The following is a 24,493-nucleotide window of genomic DNA, read 5'->3' on the forward strand; positions in this document are numbered from 1 at the left end:
GAAGGATGGTAAGAGGACAAGAGAGATAGCAAGAGAGAAAAAGAGAGAGTTTGTTTGTGTGTGCGTGTGTGTGTGTGCGTGTGTGTGTGTGTGTGTGTGTGTGTGTGTGTGTGCGTGTGTGTGTGCGTGTGTGTGTGTGTGTGTGCGTGTGTGTGTGAGTGTACTTTCTCTGACCTGAGCATGTGTATGCGTGCGTGTGTGTGTGTGTGCGTGTGTGTGTGTGTGTGTGTGTGTGTGTGTGTGTGCTGTGCGGTCCGGTGTTAGGCGGTGACTCTGTTGGTCTGCTTGAGGTTGAAGCCGCCCCCGGCGAAGCGCGGTCCGTCCACCCGCTGGGGCTGGATGTCGGGGGGCCCCGTCGGGACCAGTGCCCGCTCCTTCTGCCTGTGTGATAACACAGAGATAACACAGCAATCACACACGGCACAGCACTTACACACTCACACATGGCACAGCACTTATATACTCACACACACACACACACACACACACACACACACACACACACACACACCTGTACAGGTAGCAGCAATAGCACACTCACACACACGCATGCATACACATGCTCAGGTCAGAGAAAGTACACTCACACACACACACACACACACACACACACACACACACACACACACATAGACATGCACAGGTCACAGTAACAAAAATGACTATGCATGCTCAAACACACGCACACACATATAAGTCACAATGGCTAAACAGTTTTTTTTAACCGCTTACACACTTAATGTTTGCTTGTCACACAATTTTCTAAACATGTCTTTCAAACACCATAACTTCACACCAAATCTGCAAAACCATACTCTAATTTCTCAGTGTTTGAATCCGTTTTCAATTTCCTAAAACACATTTTGCAAAACACCACACACAGGGCCAGATGTACTAACGCTTTTGCGCCCACTTCAAGCGTATTTGTTTCGCAACGTGCGTGTAAAATCAGTGCGAGGTATGTACAAACAGGCCGCAATGATGTAAAAGCGCAAACTGCCTGTCGCGGGAGCTGAAAGTGGCAGATTGCGATTGTCATGTCATGCATATGCATTCATGGGAGGATCCAGGGGAAAGTGTGAGTTTAGCGTAAAAAGATGGGAGGGGAAGAGTAAAGAGCGCCTTATTATGTATTCCGCGGTATGTACAAAGACTGCTCCTGAAAGCGCACGTCTATTCTGCGCCTAAATACTTGCGCCTTGTAAAAGCAGGTGTTAATCCAAATTGAAGTTCAATGCTTCAATAAGAGAACCTTTCAAAGACAACAGAATCGCTATTTAGAGCACCAGTTTTGCAAGTCTTTGTAGGCTACTATCAAAAGCAACATTAACTTTCGTTGGCCTTTCGAATGTCTTACTTTCACTTTCACGTCATTCACTTAAACTTTCCTACTTGCTAGATTTGACCAATTTTCCATAGCCTACGTTCACAAGTAGTTTGAGTAGAACTACTGATCTTCATTATCTCCCTGCTCGTTGACATCTTATCATCTATGGTATGTTTTCATGATCGCTAAACGTTTGATTCTTTTTAATGTTGTCATCAGTTAACTTCATTCAACTGCGCTTGTAGGCTCTGCCATTCAGTTGTGGACGTTCGTAAATTGCGTTTATGGGCGGAGAGAGGCAGAGAAAGGCGCAGTTTACACCAAGGATTGAACGATTGATAAATACGACGGAAACTTGGGTCTGTCAGCGTTCGCAGTCTGCGGTTTGTCCATGGCGCTGATAACGTTACGTTCGCAAATGTACGTACATCTGGCCCACAATTTTCTAACACACATTTGGAATGGAATGAAAACAGGAATGAACTTGATTTCAACCTTGACACAACCTGTTAATGTTTCACACTTATTCGCCACTTAATCACACTCAGTCTTCAATGTACAAACACTCCTTACTTTAATGAACACCATCCAATCATTGCCTTAGTATAGGCCTATGAATAGATATGCTCTACATCAAGGTATAGACCTTTTGAATCTGTTTCTAGAGTTATGCTTGAAATGGTCAGAATCAATGCAGATACTTTGAAATGAAAATGCGTAGTGTAATGATCTACAAAAAGTTGCCTTTACATAAAACTTGTCTTTTGTTCACAAGTTACCATTAGAGTAGCTCAATGTTGTCTTCTGTGCCTTCCAGAATGTCTTAGGAACGCACATTTGCTTCTGCAGTTGGCCTATGAATATACACGCCTAACTGCCCCCCCCCCCCCCAACACACAACACACACACACAAAGTATAGTCTCTTTGGAAAAAGCAAAGTAAGTTGATAGTAGTCAGTATTTTTTTTCTTTGAAAATACAGTATTTTCTGTTTTTGGTCACACAGTCATAAAAACACAGAATGATGCATACACACGCAGAAGAGTAGTCATAGAAAGTACACACACAAAACACTAAATATAATTGTATTACTGCAGGAGAGAAATACTCACACACACAGAAAAACTGCAGACAGACGTTTAGCGCAACATTCAGCACAGCATGATTCATAAAGAATAGTGCACACACACACAAGCACACACACGCGCACACGCACACACGGACACACGCACGCACGCACACACACACACACACACACACACACACACACACACACACACACACACACACACACACACACACACTGCCTAAACACACACACACACACACACACACAACCTCAAAACAGCAAATACTTTCCCTCCAGGAGATAAAATGCATCATCATGGGAACTGAAGAAGTAAACATAGAACACACACACCCACACACACCCACACGTCCTGTCATTCCCCAGAAGAGAACAGCTGGTGCCACCCTGCTCTCTTTCATCTGTGGTGGGACAGGCAGGGAAGCCTCCTGACTGTTATTGAAAAGCCTCTCTTTCTCTCTCTCTCTGCCCCTTCATCAATTCCCCTTCTTTTCTCTCCCTCCATCCTTCTCCCTCGGCCTCACCTGCCTTCATTTCAGTCCTTCCCTCCGTCCCTCCCCCCACCTCTCTCTCTCTCTCTCTCTCTCTCTCTCTCTCGCTTTCCCTCTAATTCAAACAATTGCTCATTGCATGCCTACGGCTGAATCACAGCCATAGAGATATCCACATCAACGCCACTCTCACTTGTGCCACATTGCTTGATTAATTAATACATTTATGCATAACTAAAATATCAATTAATTAATACATGGACGCATAAGTAAGGCTTTAATCTCTTTTCTTTCATTTTTGTCTGGAAGTTGTTCTTTAAATTGTGGCAGATGTTGCTGCTATTTGCTGTTAACTTCAGATGTCCTAATATCTTTCTCTCCCTCCTTCACTACCTCTTTTCTTTCTTTCTCCCACTCTTCTCCTTCCTTTTCTCCTTCCCTCTCTTACTTGTCCTTCTATCCATCCCTCCCTCCCTCTCAATCACCCTGTTCCACCGTATCAAAAGCCGTGCAATTAATATTCACTGGCCGTGTAATGTGATTTGGCGAGGGAGAGGATGATGAAGATGTTTGACAACTGAGGAGTGACAACTGTTTCGTTTCATTGCTCTCTCTCTCACACACACACAACACACACACACACACACACACACACACACACACACACACACACCCACACCTCCACCAAACACACATCCCATCTAGGCAAACAACAAATAACAACAGTAATCAACTGCAAAGCAAACACAGCTAGATTAATATACTCTGCTGTGTGTGTGTGTGTGTGTGTGTGTGTGTGTGTGTGTGTGTGTGTGTGTATGTGTGAGGGTGTGGGTTTCACGAACAATGCTGACTTGGATGTGTGTCCAGACATCTGTGCGAGATAGGCTTTTGATTGTTGCTGCCACGGCGACCCAAGGAATCAGTGTCAGCATGCGCTAATGCCTGTTGACAAGCGCGGCCCACGTCCATAATTACACTCGCCAGCAAACAAACAAACAAACAAACAAACGGCTGACAGGAAATAGACACGAGGCCAGATGAACAACAAAAAGATATGTCATGTGGCCTAGTGCATATTATATCATAACGTCAGCTATTAACAACCGTCCCGTTTTTCCAACCTCTTACGTGTATGTGCCCGCCCCCCCCCCCCACACACACACACACACATACACACACATATGTGATAATTAGTGGGGGGGGCCTTAATACATCTGGGCCGAGGGGCCCAAAAGTTCATAATCCGTCCATGTATGCAAGCATGGCTGAATATCAACGGGCTTGTGCGCTATGCACCTACTAGCTGTTTAGCTCGTTGAATATTAATGAGAACTGGCGCAAATCAAGCTAAGTCCATGGTAGAGCTTCAGACATTACCAGAAAGTAATGAAATGCTTCTGGCAGGGCATCTTTAAGTATGACAAGTAGCCCATTATAAAACATACTTAAGTACTGAAAGTAGAAGTACAAAGTACTAGTAAAAGCTTTCAAGGCCAGGTGGGGTGACAACCCCCTACCTTCACTATGCTTTTAATGATGAAGAAAGCAGTCAGATCTTTGGATGAGCTATTACAGTAAGTTCATGCAGCACCTTGAAACTTGGTGACTACATTTCATACACAATGTCTTCGAAGCCTGAACAAAGGTATGGCTGCCATTCATTTTTCACTGCTGCTTCCTTGTATAGAACTTTATCCAACATGTTTAGAAAGGCAGCTACATAGACTGTATATATAGAACATTTTATGGGCAGCTGCATCACACTCCATAAACACACTTTGGAAAGCCTAAACAAAAATGCTATTAATGCAAGCAAGCAGTTCTTCATTTTGATTGAATTCAGCTCCTTACAACAGCCTACATAGGCCTTGGTCTTAGCTATATTTGCTAGGCCTAACTCTGTCACTACAGTATGTCCTCATTGCTGTGCCCCATAAGGTCAGCAAATATCTAACAGGCTGAATTGGAACTGTGGCTTTTGTTTTCATTAGCACATTATTGTAGCCTCATTTGTACTTAATGCTGCTAATGAAAATGTAGTGGAGTTAAAGTATACATTTATTTAAAACATATATATAGTAAAGTAAAAGTAAACGTAGGAAGACAAATAAAAACTCAAGTAAAGTACAGACACTCCCCATTCATATTTAAGTACTGTAAAGTATTTCTACTTAGTCACTTTACATCTCTGATAACTTGTACTAAAACTATGAATCCTGCGATCTCGGTGAGGTTGACTGCGGCATGCGGTATCGGATTTTTAAAAAAGGCATTCAGAACATGTTTGATGATGGTGGAGGTTATTGTCCAATGTTTATAACAATACCAGTGGTATTAAATGGTTCCTAAAGTGTTGATGAGTGTATATATTGTGAATGTGGATAATACAGTGTGATTTTTGAATGTTCAAAGTTGCAATTGGTGAATAAACTCTCTTGAGAGGTGGATAAACTGCGTTTAGCCTCCACTACACCCCTGGAGGCAGGGGAATCAATAGGCACGTGTGTGTGTGTGCAAGTGAGACTGGCAGAGAAAAGGGAAGAGCACTCGACATGCATCGACTGTGTCGGCGGATGAGATTGCTTTACATGTGCAGCGCCTGCCTCTTTCAGCACGACATTGTCAATGCTCTCATGACGTACTCTCTCATTGGAATGCTGTACAAAGCCTGCAAGAAATAGAATATCCTACACAAAGACCACTGGCGTACTAATCCAAAACAAAAACAACAGCGGAGGAAAGACCAGTGTTGTACTCTGATTAATGTTGTGATGGTTATAATTATTACCATCATTTGCAGCGCCATTACCAGACTAGCTTTCACTTTGATTCACGGGTTTGAAAAAAAAAAAAAAAAAAAAAAAAACTATTGGGCTATGATTGCATCAGGTCACAAAACCTCCATTTGCTGTGAAAATTAATTACATTGAATAGAGTGTTTTTTTTGTGATTCTTACAAAGAGAGAGAAAAACAACCAACAACAGCCAGTGTACAGCGGCACACACACACACAGCCTTAACCACACACACACACACACACACACACACACACACACACACACACACACACAGCCTTAACCACACACACACACACACACAGCCTTAACCACACACACACACAGCCTTAACCACACACACACACACAGCCTTAACCACACACACACACACACACAGCCTTAACCACACACACACACAGCCTTAACCACACACACACACACACACAGCCTTAACCACACACACACACACACACAGCCTTAACCACACACACACACACACACACACAGCCTTAACCACACACACACACACACACACACAGCCTTAACCACACACACACACACACACACACAGCCTTAACCACACACACACACAGCCTTAACCACACACACACACACACACAGCCTTAACCACACACACACACACACACACACAGCCTTAACCACACACACACACACACACACAGCCTTAACCACACACACACACACACACACACACAGCCTTAACCACACACACACACACAGCCTTAACCACACACACACACACACACACACACAGCCTTAACCACACACACACACACACACAGCCTTAACCACACACACACACACACACACAGCCTTAACCACACACACACACACACACAGCCTTAACCACACACACACACACACACAGCCTTAACCACACACACACACACACACAGCCTTAACCACACACACACACAGCCTTAACCACACACACACACACACACAGACTTAACCACACACACACACACACAGCCTTAACCACACACACACACACAGCCTTAACCACACACACACACACACACAGCCTTAACCACACACACACACACACACACACACAGCCTTAACCACACACACACACACACACACACACACAGCCTTAACCACACACACACACACACACACACACACACACACACACACAGCCTTAACCACACACACACACACACACACACACACACACACACACACACAGCCTTAACCACACACACACACACACACACAGCCTTAACCACACACACACACACACACAGCCTTAACCACACACACACACACACACAGCCTTAACCACACACACACACACACACACACACAGCCTTAACCACACACACACACACACACACACACACACACAGCCTTAACCACACACACACACACACACAGCCTTAACCACACACACACACACAGCCTTAACCACACACACACACACACACACACACAGCCTTAACCACACACACACACACACACAGCCTTAACCACACACACACACACACACAGCCTTAACCACACACACACACACACACACAGCCTTAACCACACACACACACACACAGCCTTAACCACACACACACACACACACAGCCTTAACCACACACACACACACACACACACAGCCTTAACCACACACACACACACACACAGCCTTAACCACACACACACACACACACATCCTTAACCACACACACACACACACACAGCCTTAACCACACACACACACACACACACAGCCTTAACCACACACACACACACACACACAGCCTTAACCACACACACACACACACACAGCCTTAACCAAACACACACACACACACACAGCCTTAACCACACACACACACACACAGCCTTAACCACACACACACACACACACAGCCTTAACCGTCTCTTCAGAACGCTCTCACAAACTCTTGACTTCAGTCACCTTCAGGTACTTCTACTCCACATTGGTGGGTGCATAGTGCACTTGTGCGTTGCTTTGAACACTATTGTTCCAAAAGAAGAAGAAGAAGAAGAAGAAAAACTTCTTTGTAATGTCTTTCTGTAAGGCCTGCTGATTGTCATCGTGTTGTTCTATCAAGCTGTGCTACAGGAACAGGATAATCTTAGATCCGTGATTTGTGACCTTGGGCCTTAGCAGTGAGTGTAGGGGCATGAGTATTAGTGCACAGAGTCATTTCACCAGGCACACACACACACACACACACACACACAAACTCACTCCTCCCTATGCAAGCCCATTTCCCGCCGCTTCAAGCGCTGATCTTTTTTTTTTTTTTTTTAACAACAGCCTATAAAATGACAGCGAGCGTAAAAGTGTCACCATAATTGCGGTCCCCTTAATCAACCGTAATAACAGTTTGGGTTCCCGGGGGAGACGGGAGATGGCGATGGCGGTGTGATCTTTCACCGCGCCCGACGGATTCATAGCTCGGCGAACGGCAGCAATGCGGGGGGATATGAGCGACGCGTAATGGCGTGTCATCTCAATACATTCAGGGACGGGCCATAAACGACAGCGCAACGTCGCCGTGATGGGAACGATATTTATTTTCTCCCATATGCAGGTGCGATTCTCTCAGTCTGACTCTTTTTTTTGGGGGGGATCTGTCAGCTAGCAAGTACCACCAAGAGGCAAGTTCTGATTTGATCGTGCGTAAGACAAAACAGTCGCAAACAAACACCATGCGTCCATCCCACACGCCCTCTCTGCTGACGGAGCGTTCCAAGTCGGTCAGCTCGTCGTCGAGAAAGTGCGGTGCAGTCCAGTGCACTTCACTGACCCACACAATTGTTTGTGTCTGAGAGTGTTTATTTTTTCACTCTCTCTCTCTCTCTCTCTCTTTCTCTCTTCAGTAAATTTAATATGGCAGAAGAAATGCTCAGCTGGAGAGCTGACAGCTCAAGCTCTTTCTGAGGCAATGGCTTTTAAAGGACATAAAAACACAAACCCTCATGCAGAACAACCCTACCAAGATCTCGTGCACAGGCACGTTTGGAGGTCTTGGCATATTTCATAATTCCAAGTACACTGTAGAATCTCAGTGTGCTTAGCTATGTTAGGTTTTTTTTCTCCCCAATCACTTTCTCGCTTGTCTTAATATCATGTCCACCTTTGCTAAACACTTTACACCTTCCCCGTGTAGACCAGGTGAGCTAAACTGTGTATCCTTTTGTATTACTTCCAATACAAAATGCAATCAATCACCACTTCCTCCAAAATTCATCAACACCTCTCACTGTCAATGCTCCCCACAATCACTCTGTATAACTACAGCAAAGTTCGCAAACATTTAGATACTAGCCGATAGCCGGGGCAGCCGTGGCCTACTGGTTAGCGCTTCGGACTTGTAACTGGAGGGTTGCCGGTTCAAACCCTGACCAGTAGGCACGGCTGAAGTGCCCTTGAGCAAGGCACCTAACCCCTCCCTGCTCCCCGAGCGCCGCTGTTGTAGCAGGCAGCTCACTGCGTCGAGATTAGTGTGTGCTTCACCTCACTGTGTGTTCACGGATTGGGATAAATGCAGAGACCCAATTTCCCTCACGGGATCAAAAGAGTATATACTTATACTTACTATATACAATACAAACTATTCACTGGAAATAAGAAACATAATGGTGATTTTAGTTGCTATTCATTACTACCATCCATTTATAGTTGATGAGGCAAATCATACCGATATAGTTGATAAGGCAAAACATATTGATATAGTTGTCACTGAAAGCTTTTTTCCATTATTACAACTCTATAGTTTTGAAAAAGTGGATGTGGTTTTGAGTTTGGAAATGATTCGGGGGGGAAAAAAACCCTGTAAAGTCCAGAAAACCTATGAACACATGGATCGTAAAGAAGTGTCACTCAGCCATATTCAGAGGGGAGAGAGTGCAGAGCTGTGCAGACCGTGACTGATGTGTGGAGTGCCTAAGAGCAAGCCTGCTCTAATCCCACATTTCCACGTGTAGCCAGCGGGCATTGGAGGAGAGCAGTGGAGAGGAGTGCAGAGGAGAGCAGAGGAGGGGAGGAAAGGAGAAGAGGGGAGAGGGGAGGAGAGGAGGGGAGAGGGGGAGAGGAGGGGAGGAGAGGGGAGGAGAGGGGAGGAGAGGGGGAGATGAGTGCAGAGTAGCGCAGAGGAGGGGAGGAAAGAGGAAAGGAGTAGAGGGGAGAGGGGGAGAGGAGGGGAGAAGAGGAAAGAGGAGTACAGAGGAGGAAAGGGGAAAGGAGAAGAGGTGAGAGGAGGGGATACTCTGGTCTGCTGGAGAAGAGGGTATTGCCATGGGGAGATGGCACAGAGAGGCCACCATGGAGGATGGATGGATGAATGGAGGGAGGGATGAAGGGAGGGAGGGTAGGAGCGGTTGTGTGTGTGGAGATTTTTGCTGCCTGCTGATCTCTTGGCTGGAAGCGGGTTTGGGGATGTCAGTCATTACATGTGGGTGACAGACATGCAGAAACAAGCAGTGCACATATACGTTCTCTCTCTGTCTCTCTCTCTCTCTCTCTCTCTCTCTCTCTCTCTCGCATAAGAGTTATAGAGGGATGCTGCCAAATGCCTTGACTGGAGGCCATATCCACCATGCTTCCATTTGGAGGAGAGCTGGCTGTCGCTGGCTGTCGCTGGCAGCCTCTCACCTGCACTAGAGGAGCTGTCACATCGCTCGGCACAGCTGTGGCTAAAAGCCCAACCATACAGGCGGCCTTCAGACACCCGCCATCACCATAACCACTCTAGAGACACAGCTCTGTCTACTGCCAGACAGACAATACAAACACACACACACACACACACACACACACAAACAACAACTAATTTACATATCAACATCTCTAGAGACCCTGAATAGATAGGTGGCTTTGTGTACTGTGTAATGCATCATAGCCTCCTCTGTACGTCTAGACACTAACAAATACCAGGAAAGCTCCAATGCTGCTTTTTCCAAACACTTATCAGTCAATCAGTCCATTAAATTCCATGTAAGTTGTCAACTGTTGAACTAGCTAATTCTGAACTGCATCCATAGACTAATGCAAGTCTGCAATTATGGAACAGGTAGAATTTCTTCAAGAGTAAGGGATCAAGTACAATCAATGACTTTGAGTCGTTTACATAATATCATTTGAGTGTGTGTGTGTGTGAGGGATAGAGGAGAGAGAGGTGTGTGTGTGTGTGAGAGAGAGAGAGAGAGAGAGAGAGAGAGAGAGAGAGAGAGAGAGAGAGAGAGAGGGGACAGTGTGTGTGTGTGAGAGAGAGAGACAGAGAGAGGAGAGAGGTGTGTGTGTGTGTGTGTGTGTGTGTGTGTGTGTGTGTGTGTGTGTGTGTGTGTGTTTATAACCCAGATGGATGGTTTGCAGTTTGAAATGGAACACCTCACTTTCAGTGAAGCACCTGTGAGGACTCATCATGGACTGCAGTCTGGCCTCAAGTGTTTCATATGAAGCATCCGGGGAGACAGGGTGGCACCCAGAGTGTGTTTTGCGGAGGTGTGTGAGAATGTGTGTGTGTGTGTGTGTGTGTGTTAGTATGTGAATTGGTGATTGTGTGAGCTAGTAGTCAGTTTATGTATGCCTTTATGACTTGGATTGGGACACAGTCATGTGTTTGTGTGTGTTTGTGTGTGTCTGTGTGTGTGTGTGTGTGTCTATGTTTGCTTTTTCATGTCTCTATGTGACCGATTTTTGTGAATTTTGTTCAAATGTCTACTCCTGAGCTATTCTGAATATACTTGGAAAACAATCCTTTTTATACTGTATGAATCTATTCACCCCCCCCCCCCCTCAACCTCCTTTGAATCATCAACCAAAATAAAAAAATAAAATAAATAAATAAATAAAAACACTGACTTGGCACTTGAGCGATGAAATAAACCATTTCTGCAGGCGTAGCCCTTGGCACAAACACGGCCAACCTTTTTCATTTCCACCAGGCTTCGCAAGACCCAAGTCTATCTCCGGCATCACCAAGGCCATCCGCAGACAAATAGGTGGCGGACAAAACCGGACTCACCATTGCAGCTGAGCCTCAATCAATCCTCACTAATTACATGAGTGACCACAGAGAGAGAGAAAGAGAGAGAGAGAGAGAATAAAATGGCTTCCTCCCTCCCATCACAGTCCAGGAGAAAAAGATAATAAAGCCCATAATAGTCTAACCCCCAGCAAACCCTGGACAGTGTTCACACAAGGACACAGGACAATTCAGCCAAACGCTATTCAGCCAAACACACACACACACACACATACAAAAAAAAAAAATAGGTTAGCTGAGGCAACAGGTGGGCAGCTCAGGACAACGAACAGAGGAGCAGAACAAGCACAAGTACTGTGTGTGTGTGTGTGTGTGTGTGTGTGTGTGTGTGTATGTGTGTTTGTGTGTGTGTTTGTGTGTGTGTGTTTGTGTGTGTGTTTGTGTGTGTGTGTGGTGTGTGTGTGTGTGTGTGAATGTGTGTGTGTGTGTGTGTGTGTGTGTGTGTGAATGTGTGTGTGTGTGTGTGTGTGTGTGTGTGAATGTATTCATCTTTAATTGGGTGACTCATTGCTATTGATATTAATGCACTGCGTTGTGTGTCTTCGCCTAAACCATCCGTTACGATTTAGACCAACACCATTCTAAATGCACTGCACACACAGAACCATCAGGCAGCAGCACACTGGGAATATTTTCAGAACCCTTTTAGAACCCATTTAGAACCCTTTTAAGTTGTGCAGCTGTACACATCAAAACACTCACCCACAAACTGTTTTCGCTTCGCTATCCAATCCTGCGTAGATTGTTAGGACCCTGCCGTGTCCACACTGACCCTGTCCACTGAGTGTGTTTGTGTGCCTGTCAGCGCCTGACCCTTTTAGCTGCATGGTGAACTGGGATGTGCAGGTGTGTGTGTGTGTGTTGTACTCGATGGGGCGCATTAGAAGGAGGCCATGGTTCAACTATAACAGAAGTGGCTTTTTGTTTTGCTTTCAACATATCCACTTGACATACACTTGCACATCTTCACAATACTGGCTTCCCTGAGTTCTTTTAAAAACAAATTATTTTTTTATAAATTATAAAATATGTGTGGGCTCCCTATCTTGTTTTTCATTTCTGAAGCCAAACATGAGTGTCTAGATACAATATCTAAAGTGTGGATCACTTGAGGGGGCCTAAAAAAACTTCTGTTTTACCGTTTAACTGTGTCTGTCTGTCTGTCTACAGTATCTGTATTGACAGAAGCCCACCACTGCTGAGGGAGGGAGAGAGGGAGGTGTCCAGGGGAGCTGTCTGTCTGGGGTGGACAGACAAGCTCACAGACAAACAGACAGAGAGAAGACAAAAAATGGATATAGGGACAGAGAGGGGAGAGAGATAGAGAGAGAGAGAGAAAGAGAGAGAGAGAGAGGGAGGGAGGGAGAGAGGGAGAGAGAGAGAGAGAGAGAGAGAGAGAGAGAGAGAGAGGGAGGGAGGGAGAGAGAGAATGATGAGGAGAGGAGATTGGGGAAGCTTCAATTATGCCCCTGGCAGGTTTCCTCAACTCACATACTCACACACTTACAGGTAAGTCTGATCCCACAGGGCTTCTTAAGCCTCAACAGAGCAACTCAACACCAATCAGTCTGACGAAACACACACACACACACACACACACACGCACATTCCCATGCACACACACACACACACACACACACACACACACAAACACACACACACACACAAACACACGCACGCACACAAATACATATACATACTGTTTACATATACACACACAAATACATATACACACACACAAAACACATAGGAGCTCACCAACCAAAACATGACCAGTCTGCAAGTTGACAGTGCAGAACAAAACCAAAACATGACCAGTCTGCAAGTTGACAGTGCAGAACAAAACCAAAACATGACCAGTCTGCAAGTTGACAGTGCAGAACAAAACCAAAACATGACCAGTCTGCAAGTTGACAGTGCAGAACAAAACCAAAACATGACCAGTCTGCAAGTTGACAGTGCAGAACAAAACCAAAACATGACCAGTCTGCAAGTTGACAGTGCAGAACAAAACCAAAACATGACCAGTCTGCAAGTTGACAGTGCAGAACAAAACCAAAACAAAACAAAAAGAAACAAAGGAAGAGCACATGAACGGAAGAGGCAGTGAGCTGCGAGAGATGGATGAGGGGAGGAGAGAAGGAGGAGAGGAAGAGCACAGATCCACCGAGCAGAGCGCCTCCAACGCTTGATTGCCTCTCACCAGCCATCCCAGCCAATGGCCACTGTGGACCCCCAGAATGCAACATTCCACCAACTCATCTGCATACAACAACCCCCTCCCCACACACACACACACACACACACAATTATTTCACGAGTGTTGGCATCGAGCCAGAAGCACTCATCACAGCACTCATCAACCAAATCAGAATGTTTATGTGGCAAGCCAAGCCAGCTGTAAACAAATCTGTTCCATTTCAAACCATGCAGTGGGGAGCACCGAACAAAAAAACAAAAACAAAAAAAAACAAGGCAGAAAAAGTGGGAAACAGAAAAGTGTGCCTGTGTGTGTGAGAGAGAAAGAGAGAGAGAGAGAGAGAGAGAGAGAGAACCCATCACTTCTATGATTTGATGACAAGGTGCATTAAGGCAGCAGTCATAAAACGGGAGCTGCAGATATTGTTTGTGAAAGCGCAGAGCAAAGTAAGGTGAGCATATTGGCTCTGCTGAGGCACGCTCAGACAATCCCAGTAATTGTCACGCTTGGTTGGCTTCTCCCCGCTTCGGAAAACGTCAATTTTTGCACCTTTAACGAGAGGAGCGCAGGCACCTTCCGTTGTGTTCTCCACTGCTAACTTAGTGACCTGTGATTTAAGAGGAAGCTCGTTTTTTCAACGCCAGGAAAGGGGGGGGGGGTTATGAGCCAAACTCGCGAGATAACTATAACTCGCCATAAATGTCCGCCGTGCTGCTGAGAGCCGTTTAAATATTCTTAATTGCTATCGATCCGTCTCTCTGGAGGTAGCCAGGCACACTGTTTGAGAAGTACGACCTTCATTTCTGAGGGAGGGAGTGGCGGGAAGAAATAGAAGCAAGACACCGACTTCTGCACTGTGCGGTTAGCCAGAAGCTATGGCAACCCCCCACCCCCACCCCACCCCACACACACACACACACACACACACACACACACACACACACACACTTCTTTGCCCCTACCTTACTGGCTTCCATCAAGCAATCTTGAAAGTGCTTTAAGCTTGCAGGCATGTTATTTCTGGCACTGCGGAAGTTGCTGGAGGACTTGTTGTCGTGTTTACCTGACTGCTTCACACCGGCAGGTACAGCCGCGGTCCTTTGTGAAGTTCCGGTCGGACGTGAAAGGAGCAAAAAAAGCGCTCACTACTCATCACTCATCCAACAAGTGATCAATTATTCAATCGACTGTCGGGGCACAAAGGCTCTTCCAAAAAGACAAAAAAAAAAAAAGACTAATAAAAAAAATCGGCCGCCGAACTAGACTTTCTATTTTTTTTTCGCCCACCACGTGCAGGTGGGGCTCTGCACCTTGCTTTGATCTACAAAGGAGACGTCCCTGCTGGTCTTTCAATTCTGTGAACGTTTTTTTTTGAGAAAGGCGCCCCCCCCTCCCCCCTCATACCTGTCCAACCCCCCAAAAAAATGAAAACAAAACAAAACAAAAACAAAGTGAACAGGGACAAAATGACTAAATGATGCTCTTGATTTCGAATGCCTAATGGCGAGAGTCGTGGCTCGTTAGGCGAAACAGGGCTTGCAGATGAGCTCCGTAGCACTACTAGGATAGCCTGGACATTGGGTCCTGGAGGCTCACCCTTTGAATAAGGGTGCACGACTACACCGCTGATGCAAGAGGAGCACGCATGTTTTATGTCAGTGGGAACAGAGAACTGCAAGAGGCATTCGCACACACACACACACACACACACACACACACACACACACACACACACACACACACACACACATACAAAGAAACCTATGATTTCTATGGCAAGCATCTTCAACACTGCCCATACATATAAATAAGCACAAACAAATCTATATGACTCCTGTGTCAAGCACCTTCAACACTATAGCAATACATTCAAACACACACACACACACACACACACACACACACACAAACACACACACACACACACACACGAAAACAGGAAAAGAGGAAACTCCACACAAAAACCCAGGACTTTCATGGCATTTTCAACACCACACACACACACACACACACACACACACACACACACAGACAGACAGACACACACACATACACCTAGAGGGAGGTTAATCCCCAGCTCTTTTTCAAAAAGAAGACCCCTCTCTTCTCTCTCTGGCCCATATGGATGGGTCTGAGGGCTGGCAGTGGGAAGAGTGAATTCAAAGCCCTTGATCAAGGCAGAGGAGGGCAGCCCTCCTACAAACCCACCTGAGTCATTCCCCAGAGAGAGAGAGAGAGAGAGAGAGAGAGAGAAAGCTCTGCTAACTGCTTTTCATCTGTTCTTCCATCCAGACTTTGTCCCCACTTTGTCCCCACAAATACATTTAAGATTGAAAAAAAATCTATGGTTTGCACAGTATATGACTATTCCCCTTTTTGTTATCTAGTTACTTTTTCTGTTTTTAAATAATTTCTTTTGTCTGTAGTCTTTTTCTATCCTTTCTTTATTGTTGTCTTCCTTACTTTTGTATTCGTGAACCATCAACCGTTTCCAAAACATTATGTTTTATTAAAACTAAATCTCAGAGAGTTCCGTGAACCGCGCGGCGCGTCCCGTCCCTGCGGCCTCCAAACAGTCCATCGCAACGCGAGATCCGTCGCAACCTCCCCGGTGATCCGCCCGCGCTGGTGAGCCCGCGAAGGCGGTGGTGAGAAAAAAAACAACAAAGCCTCTCTCGTTCTGACAAAAGCTGCGAGAGGTCCTCCGTTGGAGGCCTTTGATCAGCGTCGTGTGTCATCGTCGCCTGACAGCTGGCCGCACTCATCTATATTTCATGCCTCCCCGTGTTTACCGCCAAAGCTGGAGGACGGAGGACGACGACGACGGTGACGATTAAGATGAGGAATGCGTAGCGGAACGGCGGCGACATGAACGCGCAGGTGTCGAGCGTCTCCTGGGCAGGCAGGGAAAATGCAGGTTGTAGACTGTAGTGGAGCTGACGCTCGAGAGATTAGGAGCAGGAATAGAGTAGAAAGAAAGTGTGTGTGTGTGTGTGTGTTAGTGTATGTGTGTGTGTGTGTGTGTTAGTGTGTCTGTCATGTTGCTCCAGAGAGAGCACTTTACTGCACTTCCCTCCCTGTTGACTCTCTATCCTTGAAAAGTAGGCTATGTGTTGATCAAACACTGAGCTAAACCACGCAGAGCTACACATATGGTTATTTTCCATTATTCCACTGCTTGGTTCAATTTCCCATTGTCGTATGTAATTTAGAACGACCATTAACCGTTTGTTATTTGCACACCTATGAAGTAGATCAATTTTTTTTGGCCGTATCCAGGCTTGGAATTTCACCATTCTGGGGGCAAGGCCACTTGGCCTTCAGTTGGGCATATTTGGTGTGGGGCACAAAGGCCACATGTCAGGGCACCAAGGCCAAAGTTAACTATACAGTAGTAGGCTATAAAAATGATCAAAGTTGTATTTAGCCTATTCACTGCAGTAGACCTGCATCACTGTATGAAACATTACAAAAACATGAAACATGACATATTACATGTAACTGTAAATCATCTGATCATCTAATAAAAACAGATATCTAGGCTATATATAAAATGTATTTTATATTTGGCCTGCTATGAAATCATGTATTGAACAATTTAAATGTAGCACAGCTCAGCTTTAAGAAACTCAAATAGCCTAGATGCATGCTTAGCATTTTGTGATCATTAAGGCTACTTTCACAAAGTCAGCTGTCCTCTGATTTACCAATATCTAGGCGATATTTGTAACATTTATTTTGTATTTGGCCCGTTATGAAATCATGTGGAACAATTTAAACACATTGTAAAACTTAAAGCCCAAATTTGGAGACATCCATGCATGTCGAAATTTACTGCAAATTCAAAACTGGATTACTCTGGAACGGCTAACTGTACAGGGGACTGCTTTACACCTTTGTGTTCGGTAAGGTCTGCTGTTTATTCTGATATGTGGTTTGTCATGTGTTAAAAGAAGGGTTCGTGAAGTATTCCACCGAGATGAATGGGTAGGGAGATCATGGACGCAAAACCTTCAGTAGAATGTATGATTAAATTGAATTATATTATTTACTTTTCTCGCGAACCGTTTAACACAGCAATTATCGGCTAACATCGTTTAAAAGCTGAGAAAAGGCTCTTTCATGTGATACTTGTGATGTCTGTGTGATGAATAGCTACTTCGCGAGTAGTTCAACTGAGAAGAATGGGTGAATTTGGACGCACTTTCTTGCGCTGTCACTTTCTCCACTGCGTAAAAGACTAAATTTGCGCTGTGAATGCTAAGATTATTTTGACAGGCCACAGGCTAAATAAAAATCGCTATTAGTAGGACAAAGCAGAATATTGAAAGAAGGGGGCACCAAGGCCACCGTGGCCTGTAAACCTATGATTTTCAAAGGGGCTTCACGGCCAACGCAAGGGGCTACGGCCATGGCCGTCGTGGCCGCCGTGAAATTCCTACCCTGGCCGTATCACACTTGTATATTAATTCGCCGAACTCGGAGTAATTTCACCCTAGGGTCTTTTGCACCATGACCCGAGCCAAACACCCTCCCAGAACCTGTTTTCCCTTGGTCGAACCCTGGTCGAGTAGCGCTGTCAGAAACGAATGAGTTTCTGCAGGCGTAATGGAACCAACTTTTATCTTGTAAATTACCCCACTAATAATGCCCTGAATGGTACGAAACTTCTACAGTATGTTCTTTACTCATAAAACGAGGCATTGTAGGTTGTAGGTACACCAGGAGTTTATTTAAATAACACTTGCCTGATGGATGCTACTATCTGCTACTATACTGCTGCGTCAACGTTACTTTCGTGATTTGGGAAAAGCCCGACAGCAGGCTAGGTAAAATAGCGATGTTTCAAAGCTAAAGTTCATCAGAATCTTGGGATACACCAGCTTGACAACGGGAGAGATAGAACTAACGACTGGCCTTTGGCCGTAGCAACCATCCATTTAGGATGGCAGTTTGTCCTGCAAGTTGAGAAATTAGTTGATATGTGTCGGAAGAAAGTAGTTCTACAAACAAGACAGTTTTAGCGATTAAAACGTTTAAATTGTAACAGGAAATGAACACAACGCAAGTGGCATCAGTGGAATAAGCGGGATAATGGAATCCACGGTGGTCTGTTCACAGAAGCTAATGCACTTACGAGGTTTAAACCTCCGCTTCACGTCGAGGCCGTTTTACAACCTCGACCGTGCATTAACTTCTGTGAACAGACCACCGTGTCGTCCATTATCCCTTACTTAGCTAACAAGGACATTTAAACAAGTCATAACATTGTAAGAACTTGTATCCTTAATTATTTTTGCAAAGTTTTAGATGTAGATCATTTTTCTTCACAAAAATAAGCAGTCACTTATATTGCTAAGCAACCATAAACAAATGCTACTGGTCTTTTTTTTACATTGGGCAGCCGTGGCCTACTGATTAGCGCTTCGGACTTGTAACCGGAGGGTTGCCGGTTCGAACCCCAACCAGTAGGCACGGCTGAAGTGCCCCTGGGCAAGGCACCTTACCCCTCACTGCTCCCCGTGCGCCGCTGTTGTTGCAGGCAGCTCACTGCGCCGGGATTAGTGTGTGCTTCACTTCACTGTGTGCTGAGTGGATAATAATTCACGGATTGGGATAAATGCAGAGACCAAATTTCCATCACGGGATCAAAAGAGTATATACTTATACTTATTTCTCCAGTTTTATTGTTGCGTCGTATTCCATTTAGTGGAGCTGTTAAGCCCACATAATGAGAAGTATTGTATATTTTATGACTAAAGCATGATATTTTGTTCAGTGTTTCTACACACCTTTAAGTTTATTTTCAGAGGCACTTCAGATCTGACCTCTGTGGCTAGATATGTACTGTATAATATAGCCTACGCATCTTTGAGGAGTAAAATATTTTCCAGCCATTCCAGAATTCTACTGTAAAGATCTAGAACTTACATTAACTGCCATTCAGCTTGTTGCTTGAGTTCATTATGACAGTATCAAATGGATCAAATGGAAGCTACACCAGGCGCGTAACTGAAGCGTTCCATTCGCGTTGCGTCTGCTGCAACAATTAGCTTCCACTATAATCAATGGAAGTAGCTACACCAGACGTGATAGCGGCGTGTACATTCGGAAAAAATAGACCATTCGTCTAAAATGGATTTTAAGCGTCGCGAACGGAACGCTTCAGTTACGCGCCTGGTGTAGCTTCCCTGTTAGGCTTATAGGCTCCTGCTCATAGATATATATCTTTCAGTTAAATGACACTAAAACGGAAGTTTTGATCCATTTTGGCTGCAAAAACGGGTGTACTATGCCTTGCAGGTGCAAAAAGGCTGCTTTCAAGTCCTCTTGCTCAGGAGACTGTTAGCCTGGACATACACAGAGACAAATACTTGTGAGTTGAGACAAATACTTGTGAGTTTTTTTGAAAGGGGTTCCTTATTAAATTGCTCTTTAAATCATATTATTTACCATCTACCATCCCACTATCTATCTATCTATCTATCTATCTATCTATCTATCTACCGGTATCTATCTATCTATCTATCTACTGTATCTATCTATCTATCTATCTATTTATCTATCTACTGTATCTATCTATCTATCTATCTATATCTATCTACTGTATCTATCTATCTATCTATCTATCTATCTATCTTCTCTCTATCTATCTATCTATCTATCTATCTACTGTATATATCTATCTATCTATTTATCTATCTACTGTATCTATCTATCTATCTATCTATCTATCTACTGTATCTATCTATCTATCTATCTATCTATCTATCTATCTATATCTATCTACTGTATCTATCTATCTATCTATCTATCTACTGTATCTATCTATCTATCTATCTATCTATCTATTTATAGGCATAATAGCAGAAGCATACATAGGCCTATATATCTTTGGTTATAATGAACTCAAGCAATCAGTTTGAATGGCAGTTAATGTAAGTTCTAGATCTTTACAGTAGAATTCTGGAATGACTTGTAAAAATGTTTCACTCCTCAAAGATGTTATACAGCAAATATCTAGCCCTAGAGATCAGAACTGAAGTGCCTCCACGTCTGAAATTACAGTTTTTCTCAGTCGCTTTGGTGCTTTTTTCAGATCAGAATTCAAATTCTCATAACTATTAGTTCAACCTCCACAACATCCACAGTCATTAGTGCACATCATAGTAGCACTTTCTCCTTCCTCTGAACAAATTGCAAATGCTTTTGGACATGTATCAGTTGCTTTCATACAATTCTCTGCTGTTTTTTAACGTTATCATTTGCTTATGTCATGTCAGTCAAAATTAACTATACTTATGGATACTGAATAGTCATTTCCAATAAAACTAATAGTCTTCATTTCATTGCTTGAGTCATTACATACAAAATTGGTGAACTAGTTATCAAATTCTGTCACAATGCTGTAGAATTGCAAAGAGCATACAGTAAAAATGTACGTATTCAGTGTCTTGTACTCACTTACTCCCCTAACTACAGCAATGTGTAACTTTACTGTAGTTTTCAAATGGCTGTACAAGTACTGTATAGTGGTGTCTTGAGCATGTTCAGGTAGTGTCACCGAGTTCTGACCTTTTTTTTGCATTGGAAAACACTGAGAGAACTGTCATAATGAAAACATGACAAAGCCATTTGACTATCTTGTTCATAAACGATGGTGTCAAGACTTCTCATTTTGATGACACTGACAGTTTCATTGACATGAATACCTGCTTTTGAGGAATGGACTATCCATTTTGAGCAAGTGACGTGCTTTTGCAGGTCATCCACTAGGTTTTGCAGTTTGCACTAACTGTTTTGAGAAATGCACTAACTGCTGTGCAAATGTTAATAGTGATGTGAGAATAGCACCAAAGCGACTGAGAAAAACTGTAAACCTTACGGGGTGAAGATTATATAGTGAAACTTTCATGCTTTAGTCATAAAATGCACAACTGTTTTGCTTATCAGCTTAAGTAATTCCAAAAGTCATCGGTTCAGCCCAGATTCGGCCCTGCCCTACTCCAGGGCTGACCTGGGGCCGTCTGGGCCCCGGCCCAGGTACGGCTTCAATCATGGAATTAAAAAACGTCTGAGGCTTTACCCCTGACGCCGGGGTTTTACCCCATAGTGGAAAAGGGCCACAAGTGCCATCAAACGTGCGGAAACCGAAGGCTAGGCTACTGGATACAGTAGTTCAAATCGCTAATGATGTCACATGTGGTGAATTCCAAGAGAGAGAAGAGAGAGAGAGAGAGAGAGAGAGAGAGAGAGAGAGAGAGAGAGAGAGAGAGAGACACGCACGCGCACACACCATCCTATTATTACTCTTGTTATTTACGTCTGTTAATTCTAAATTCTTAATTCTGTACCCCGCCCCCTTTTCTTATGTATTCTTATGTTTGTTTGTTTTTTTATGTTACTATCAACAATAGCTGTTGTATGTGTTCTTACATGTCACTATTAACAATAGCTTTGGCAACACTGTGAAACACACACACACACACACACACACAGATGAAACACACACACACACACACACACACACACACACACACACACACACACACACTCACAATGTATCAACTGATGGAATTAATTCAGCTTAATTATACATTTATTATACAGTTAAACAAAAACTATAGAGATATCACTATTAGTGAATGAGTGAGTGTTTGTGTGTGTGTGTGTGTGTGTGTGTGTGTTTGTGTGTGTGTGTGTGTGTGTGTGTGTGTGTGTGTGTGTGTGTGTAAAATTGAGACAGAGAGGTAGAGAGAGAGGGAGAGAGAGAGAGCAGCATGACTTGGCTTGCTTTGACTTCAGTCTGTCGTTTCATTTGATTTCAGGATTTACAGGCCGCTGATTATTAATCTAAAATTAATTAACAGTAATTCACGGGGTCAACCTGGCACAGGCTGTCAGTGAGCTTGCATGCAATTAGGCAATCACGAGCAGACACTACTGATGCTATTACAGATGCAGAGGGCATAGCACTCATTTGTGTGTATGTGTGTGTGTGTGTGTGTGTGTGTGTGTGTGTGTGTGTGTGTGTGATTTCCGGTCTTTCATAAATATTGTATTGCATATGATAAAGGTGAAGGACTTATTAGGCTGCACAGTGAGAAACACTTGTGTGAAGTGACAGGCATGTGAGTGAATGTGTGTGTGTGTGTGTGTGTGTGTGTGTGTGTGTGTGTGTGTGTGTGTGTGTGTGTGTAAAGAACATACATGTAAGTAACTATATCACATTCTATAGGATTAACTCTTGGTGTGTGTGTGTGTAACCGCATGAGCAGACATACTTGCATGTGAGACAATTTGTGTGTTTATGCATGTGTGTGTGTGTGTGTGGCCCACAGTGTCGCTGAATGAGACTAGAGGCTCCAGAGGATTCATTTGCAGAAGCGCTTCAGTCTCAGTCTCTCTCTCTCTCTCTGGTCTCGTCTGTCTTTGCCACTGCATAATGACACCGCCACACACACCCAGACACACACACCCAGACACACACACCCAGACACATTAGAGAGGAGTGAAAAACACTATTGAGAGACAGAGACTGAGGGCCAGATGTACTAACGCTTTTGCGCCCACTTCAAGCGTATTTGTTTCGCAATGTGCGTGTAAAATCATTGCGAGGTATGTACAAACAGGCCGCAATGATGTAAAAGCGCAAACTGCCTGTCGCGGGAGCTGAGAGTGGCAGATTGCGTTTGTCATGTCATGCATATGCATTCTTGGGAGGATCCAGGGGAAAGTGGGAGTTTAGCGTAAAAAGATGGGAGGGGAAGAGTAAATAGCGCCTAGTTATGTATTCCGCGGTATGTACAAAGACTGCTCCTGAAAGCGCGCGTCTATTCTGCGCCTAAATACTTCCGCCTTGTAAAAGCAGGTGTTAATCCAAATTGCAGTTCAATGCGTCAATAAGAGAACCTTTCAAAGACAACAGAATCACTATTTAGAGCACCAGTTTTTTGTGGTGAAAGTATTTGTATTACCAAAAGCAACCTTAACTTTCGTTGGCCTTTCGAATGTCTTACTTTCACTTTCACGTCATTCACTTAAACTTTCCTACTTGCTAGATTTGACAAATCTTCCATAGCCTACGTGCACACGTAGTTTGAGTAGAACTACTGATCTTCATTATCTCCCTGCTTGTGTACATCTTATCATGTATAATATTATTTCATTCTTTTTAATGTTGTCATCAGTTTACTTCATTCAACTGGGCTTGTATAGGCGCTGCCGTTCAGTTGTGGATGTTCGTAAATTGCGTTTATGGGCGGAGAAAGGCAGAGAAAGGCGCAGTTTACACTAAGGATTGAACTATTGATAAATACGATGTGTGTGTGTGTGCGTGTGTGTGTGTGTGTGTGTGTGTCTGTGTGTGTGTAGGGGGGGGTGGGCACAAAGTTCTCAAGCATTTGCTTAAAGCAGAGCTGCCAGAGTGTGTGTATGCTTGTTTGTCTGTGTATGTGTGTGTGTGTGTGTGTGTGTGTGTGTGTGTGTATGTATGTATGTGTGTGTGTGTGTGTGTGTGTGTGTGTGTGTGTGTGTGTGTGTGTGTGTGTGTGTGTGTGTGTGTGTGTGTGTG

General features: G+C 44.2%; 1 protein-coding gene across 1 annotated transcript in view; it reads right to left on the reverse strand.

Moving 5' to 3' along the window:
- Positions 1 to 260: 260 nt before the first annotated feature.
- cfap58 (cilia and flagella associated protein 58) overlaps positions 261 to 24,493 on the reverse strand; it is a 160,523-nt gene continuing 136,290 nt past the window's right edge. The window contains exon 18 of the mRNA XM_076280326.1: positions 261 to 381. Coding sequence (XP_076136441.1) covers positions 261 to 381 — 121 coding nt within the window. The remainder of the gene's footprint in view (positions 382 to 24,493) is intronic.

Source organism: Alosa pseudoharengus, unplaced genomic scaffold (assembly GCF_046254945.1).
Source record: "Alosa pseudoharengus isolate Yale_2024_CS ecotype anadromous, Long Island Sound unplaced genomic scaffold, YU_APseudo_1.1 YU_APseudo_1.1_scf_1, whole genome shotgun sequence".
In the NCBI taxonomy this organism is placed as follows: domain Eukaryota; kingdom Metazoa; phylum Chordata; class Actinopteri; order Clupeiformes; family Clupeidae; genus Alosa; species Alosa pseudoharengus.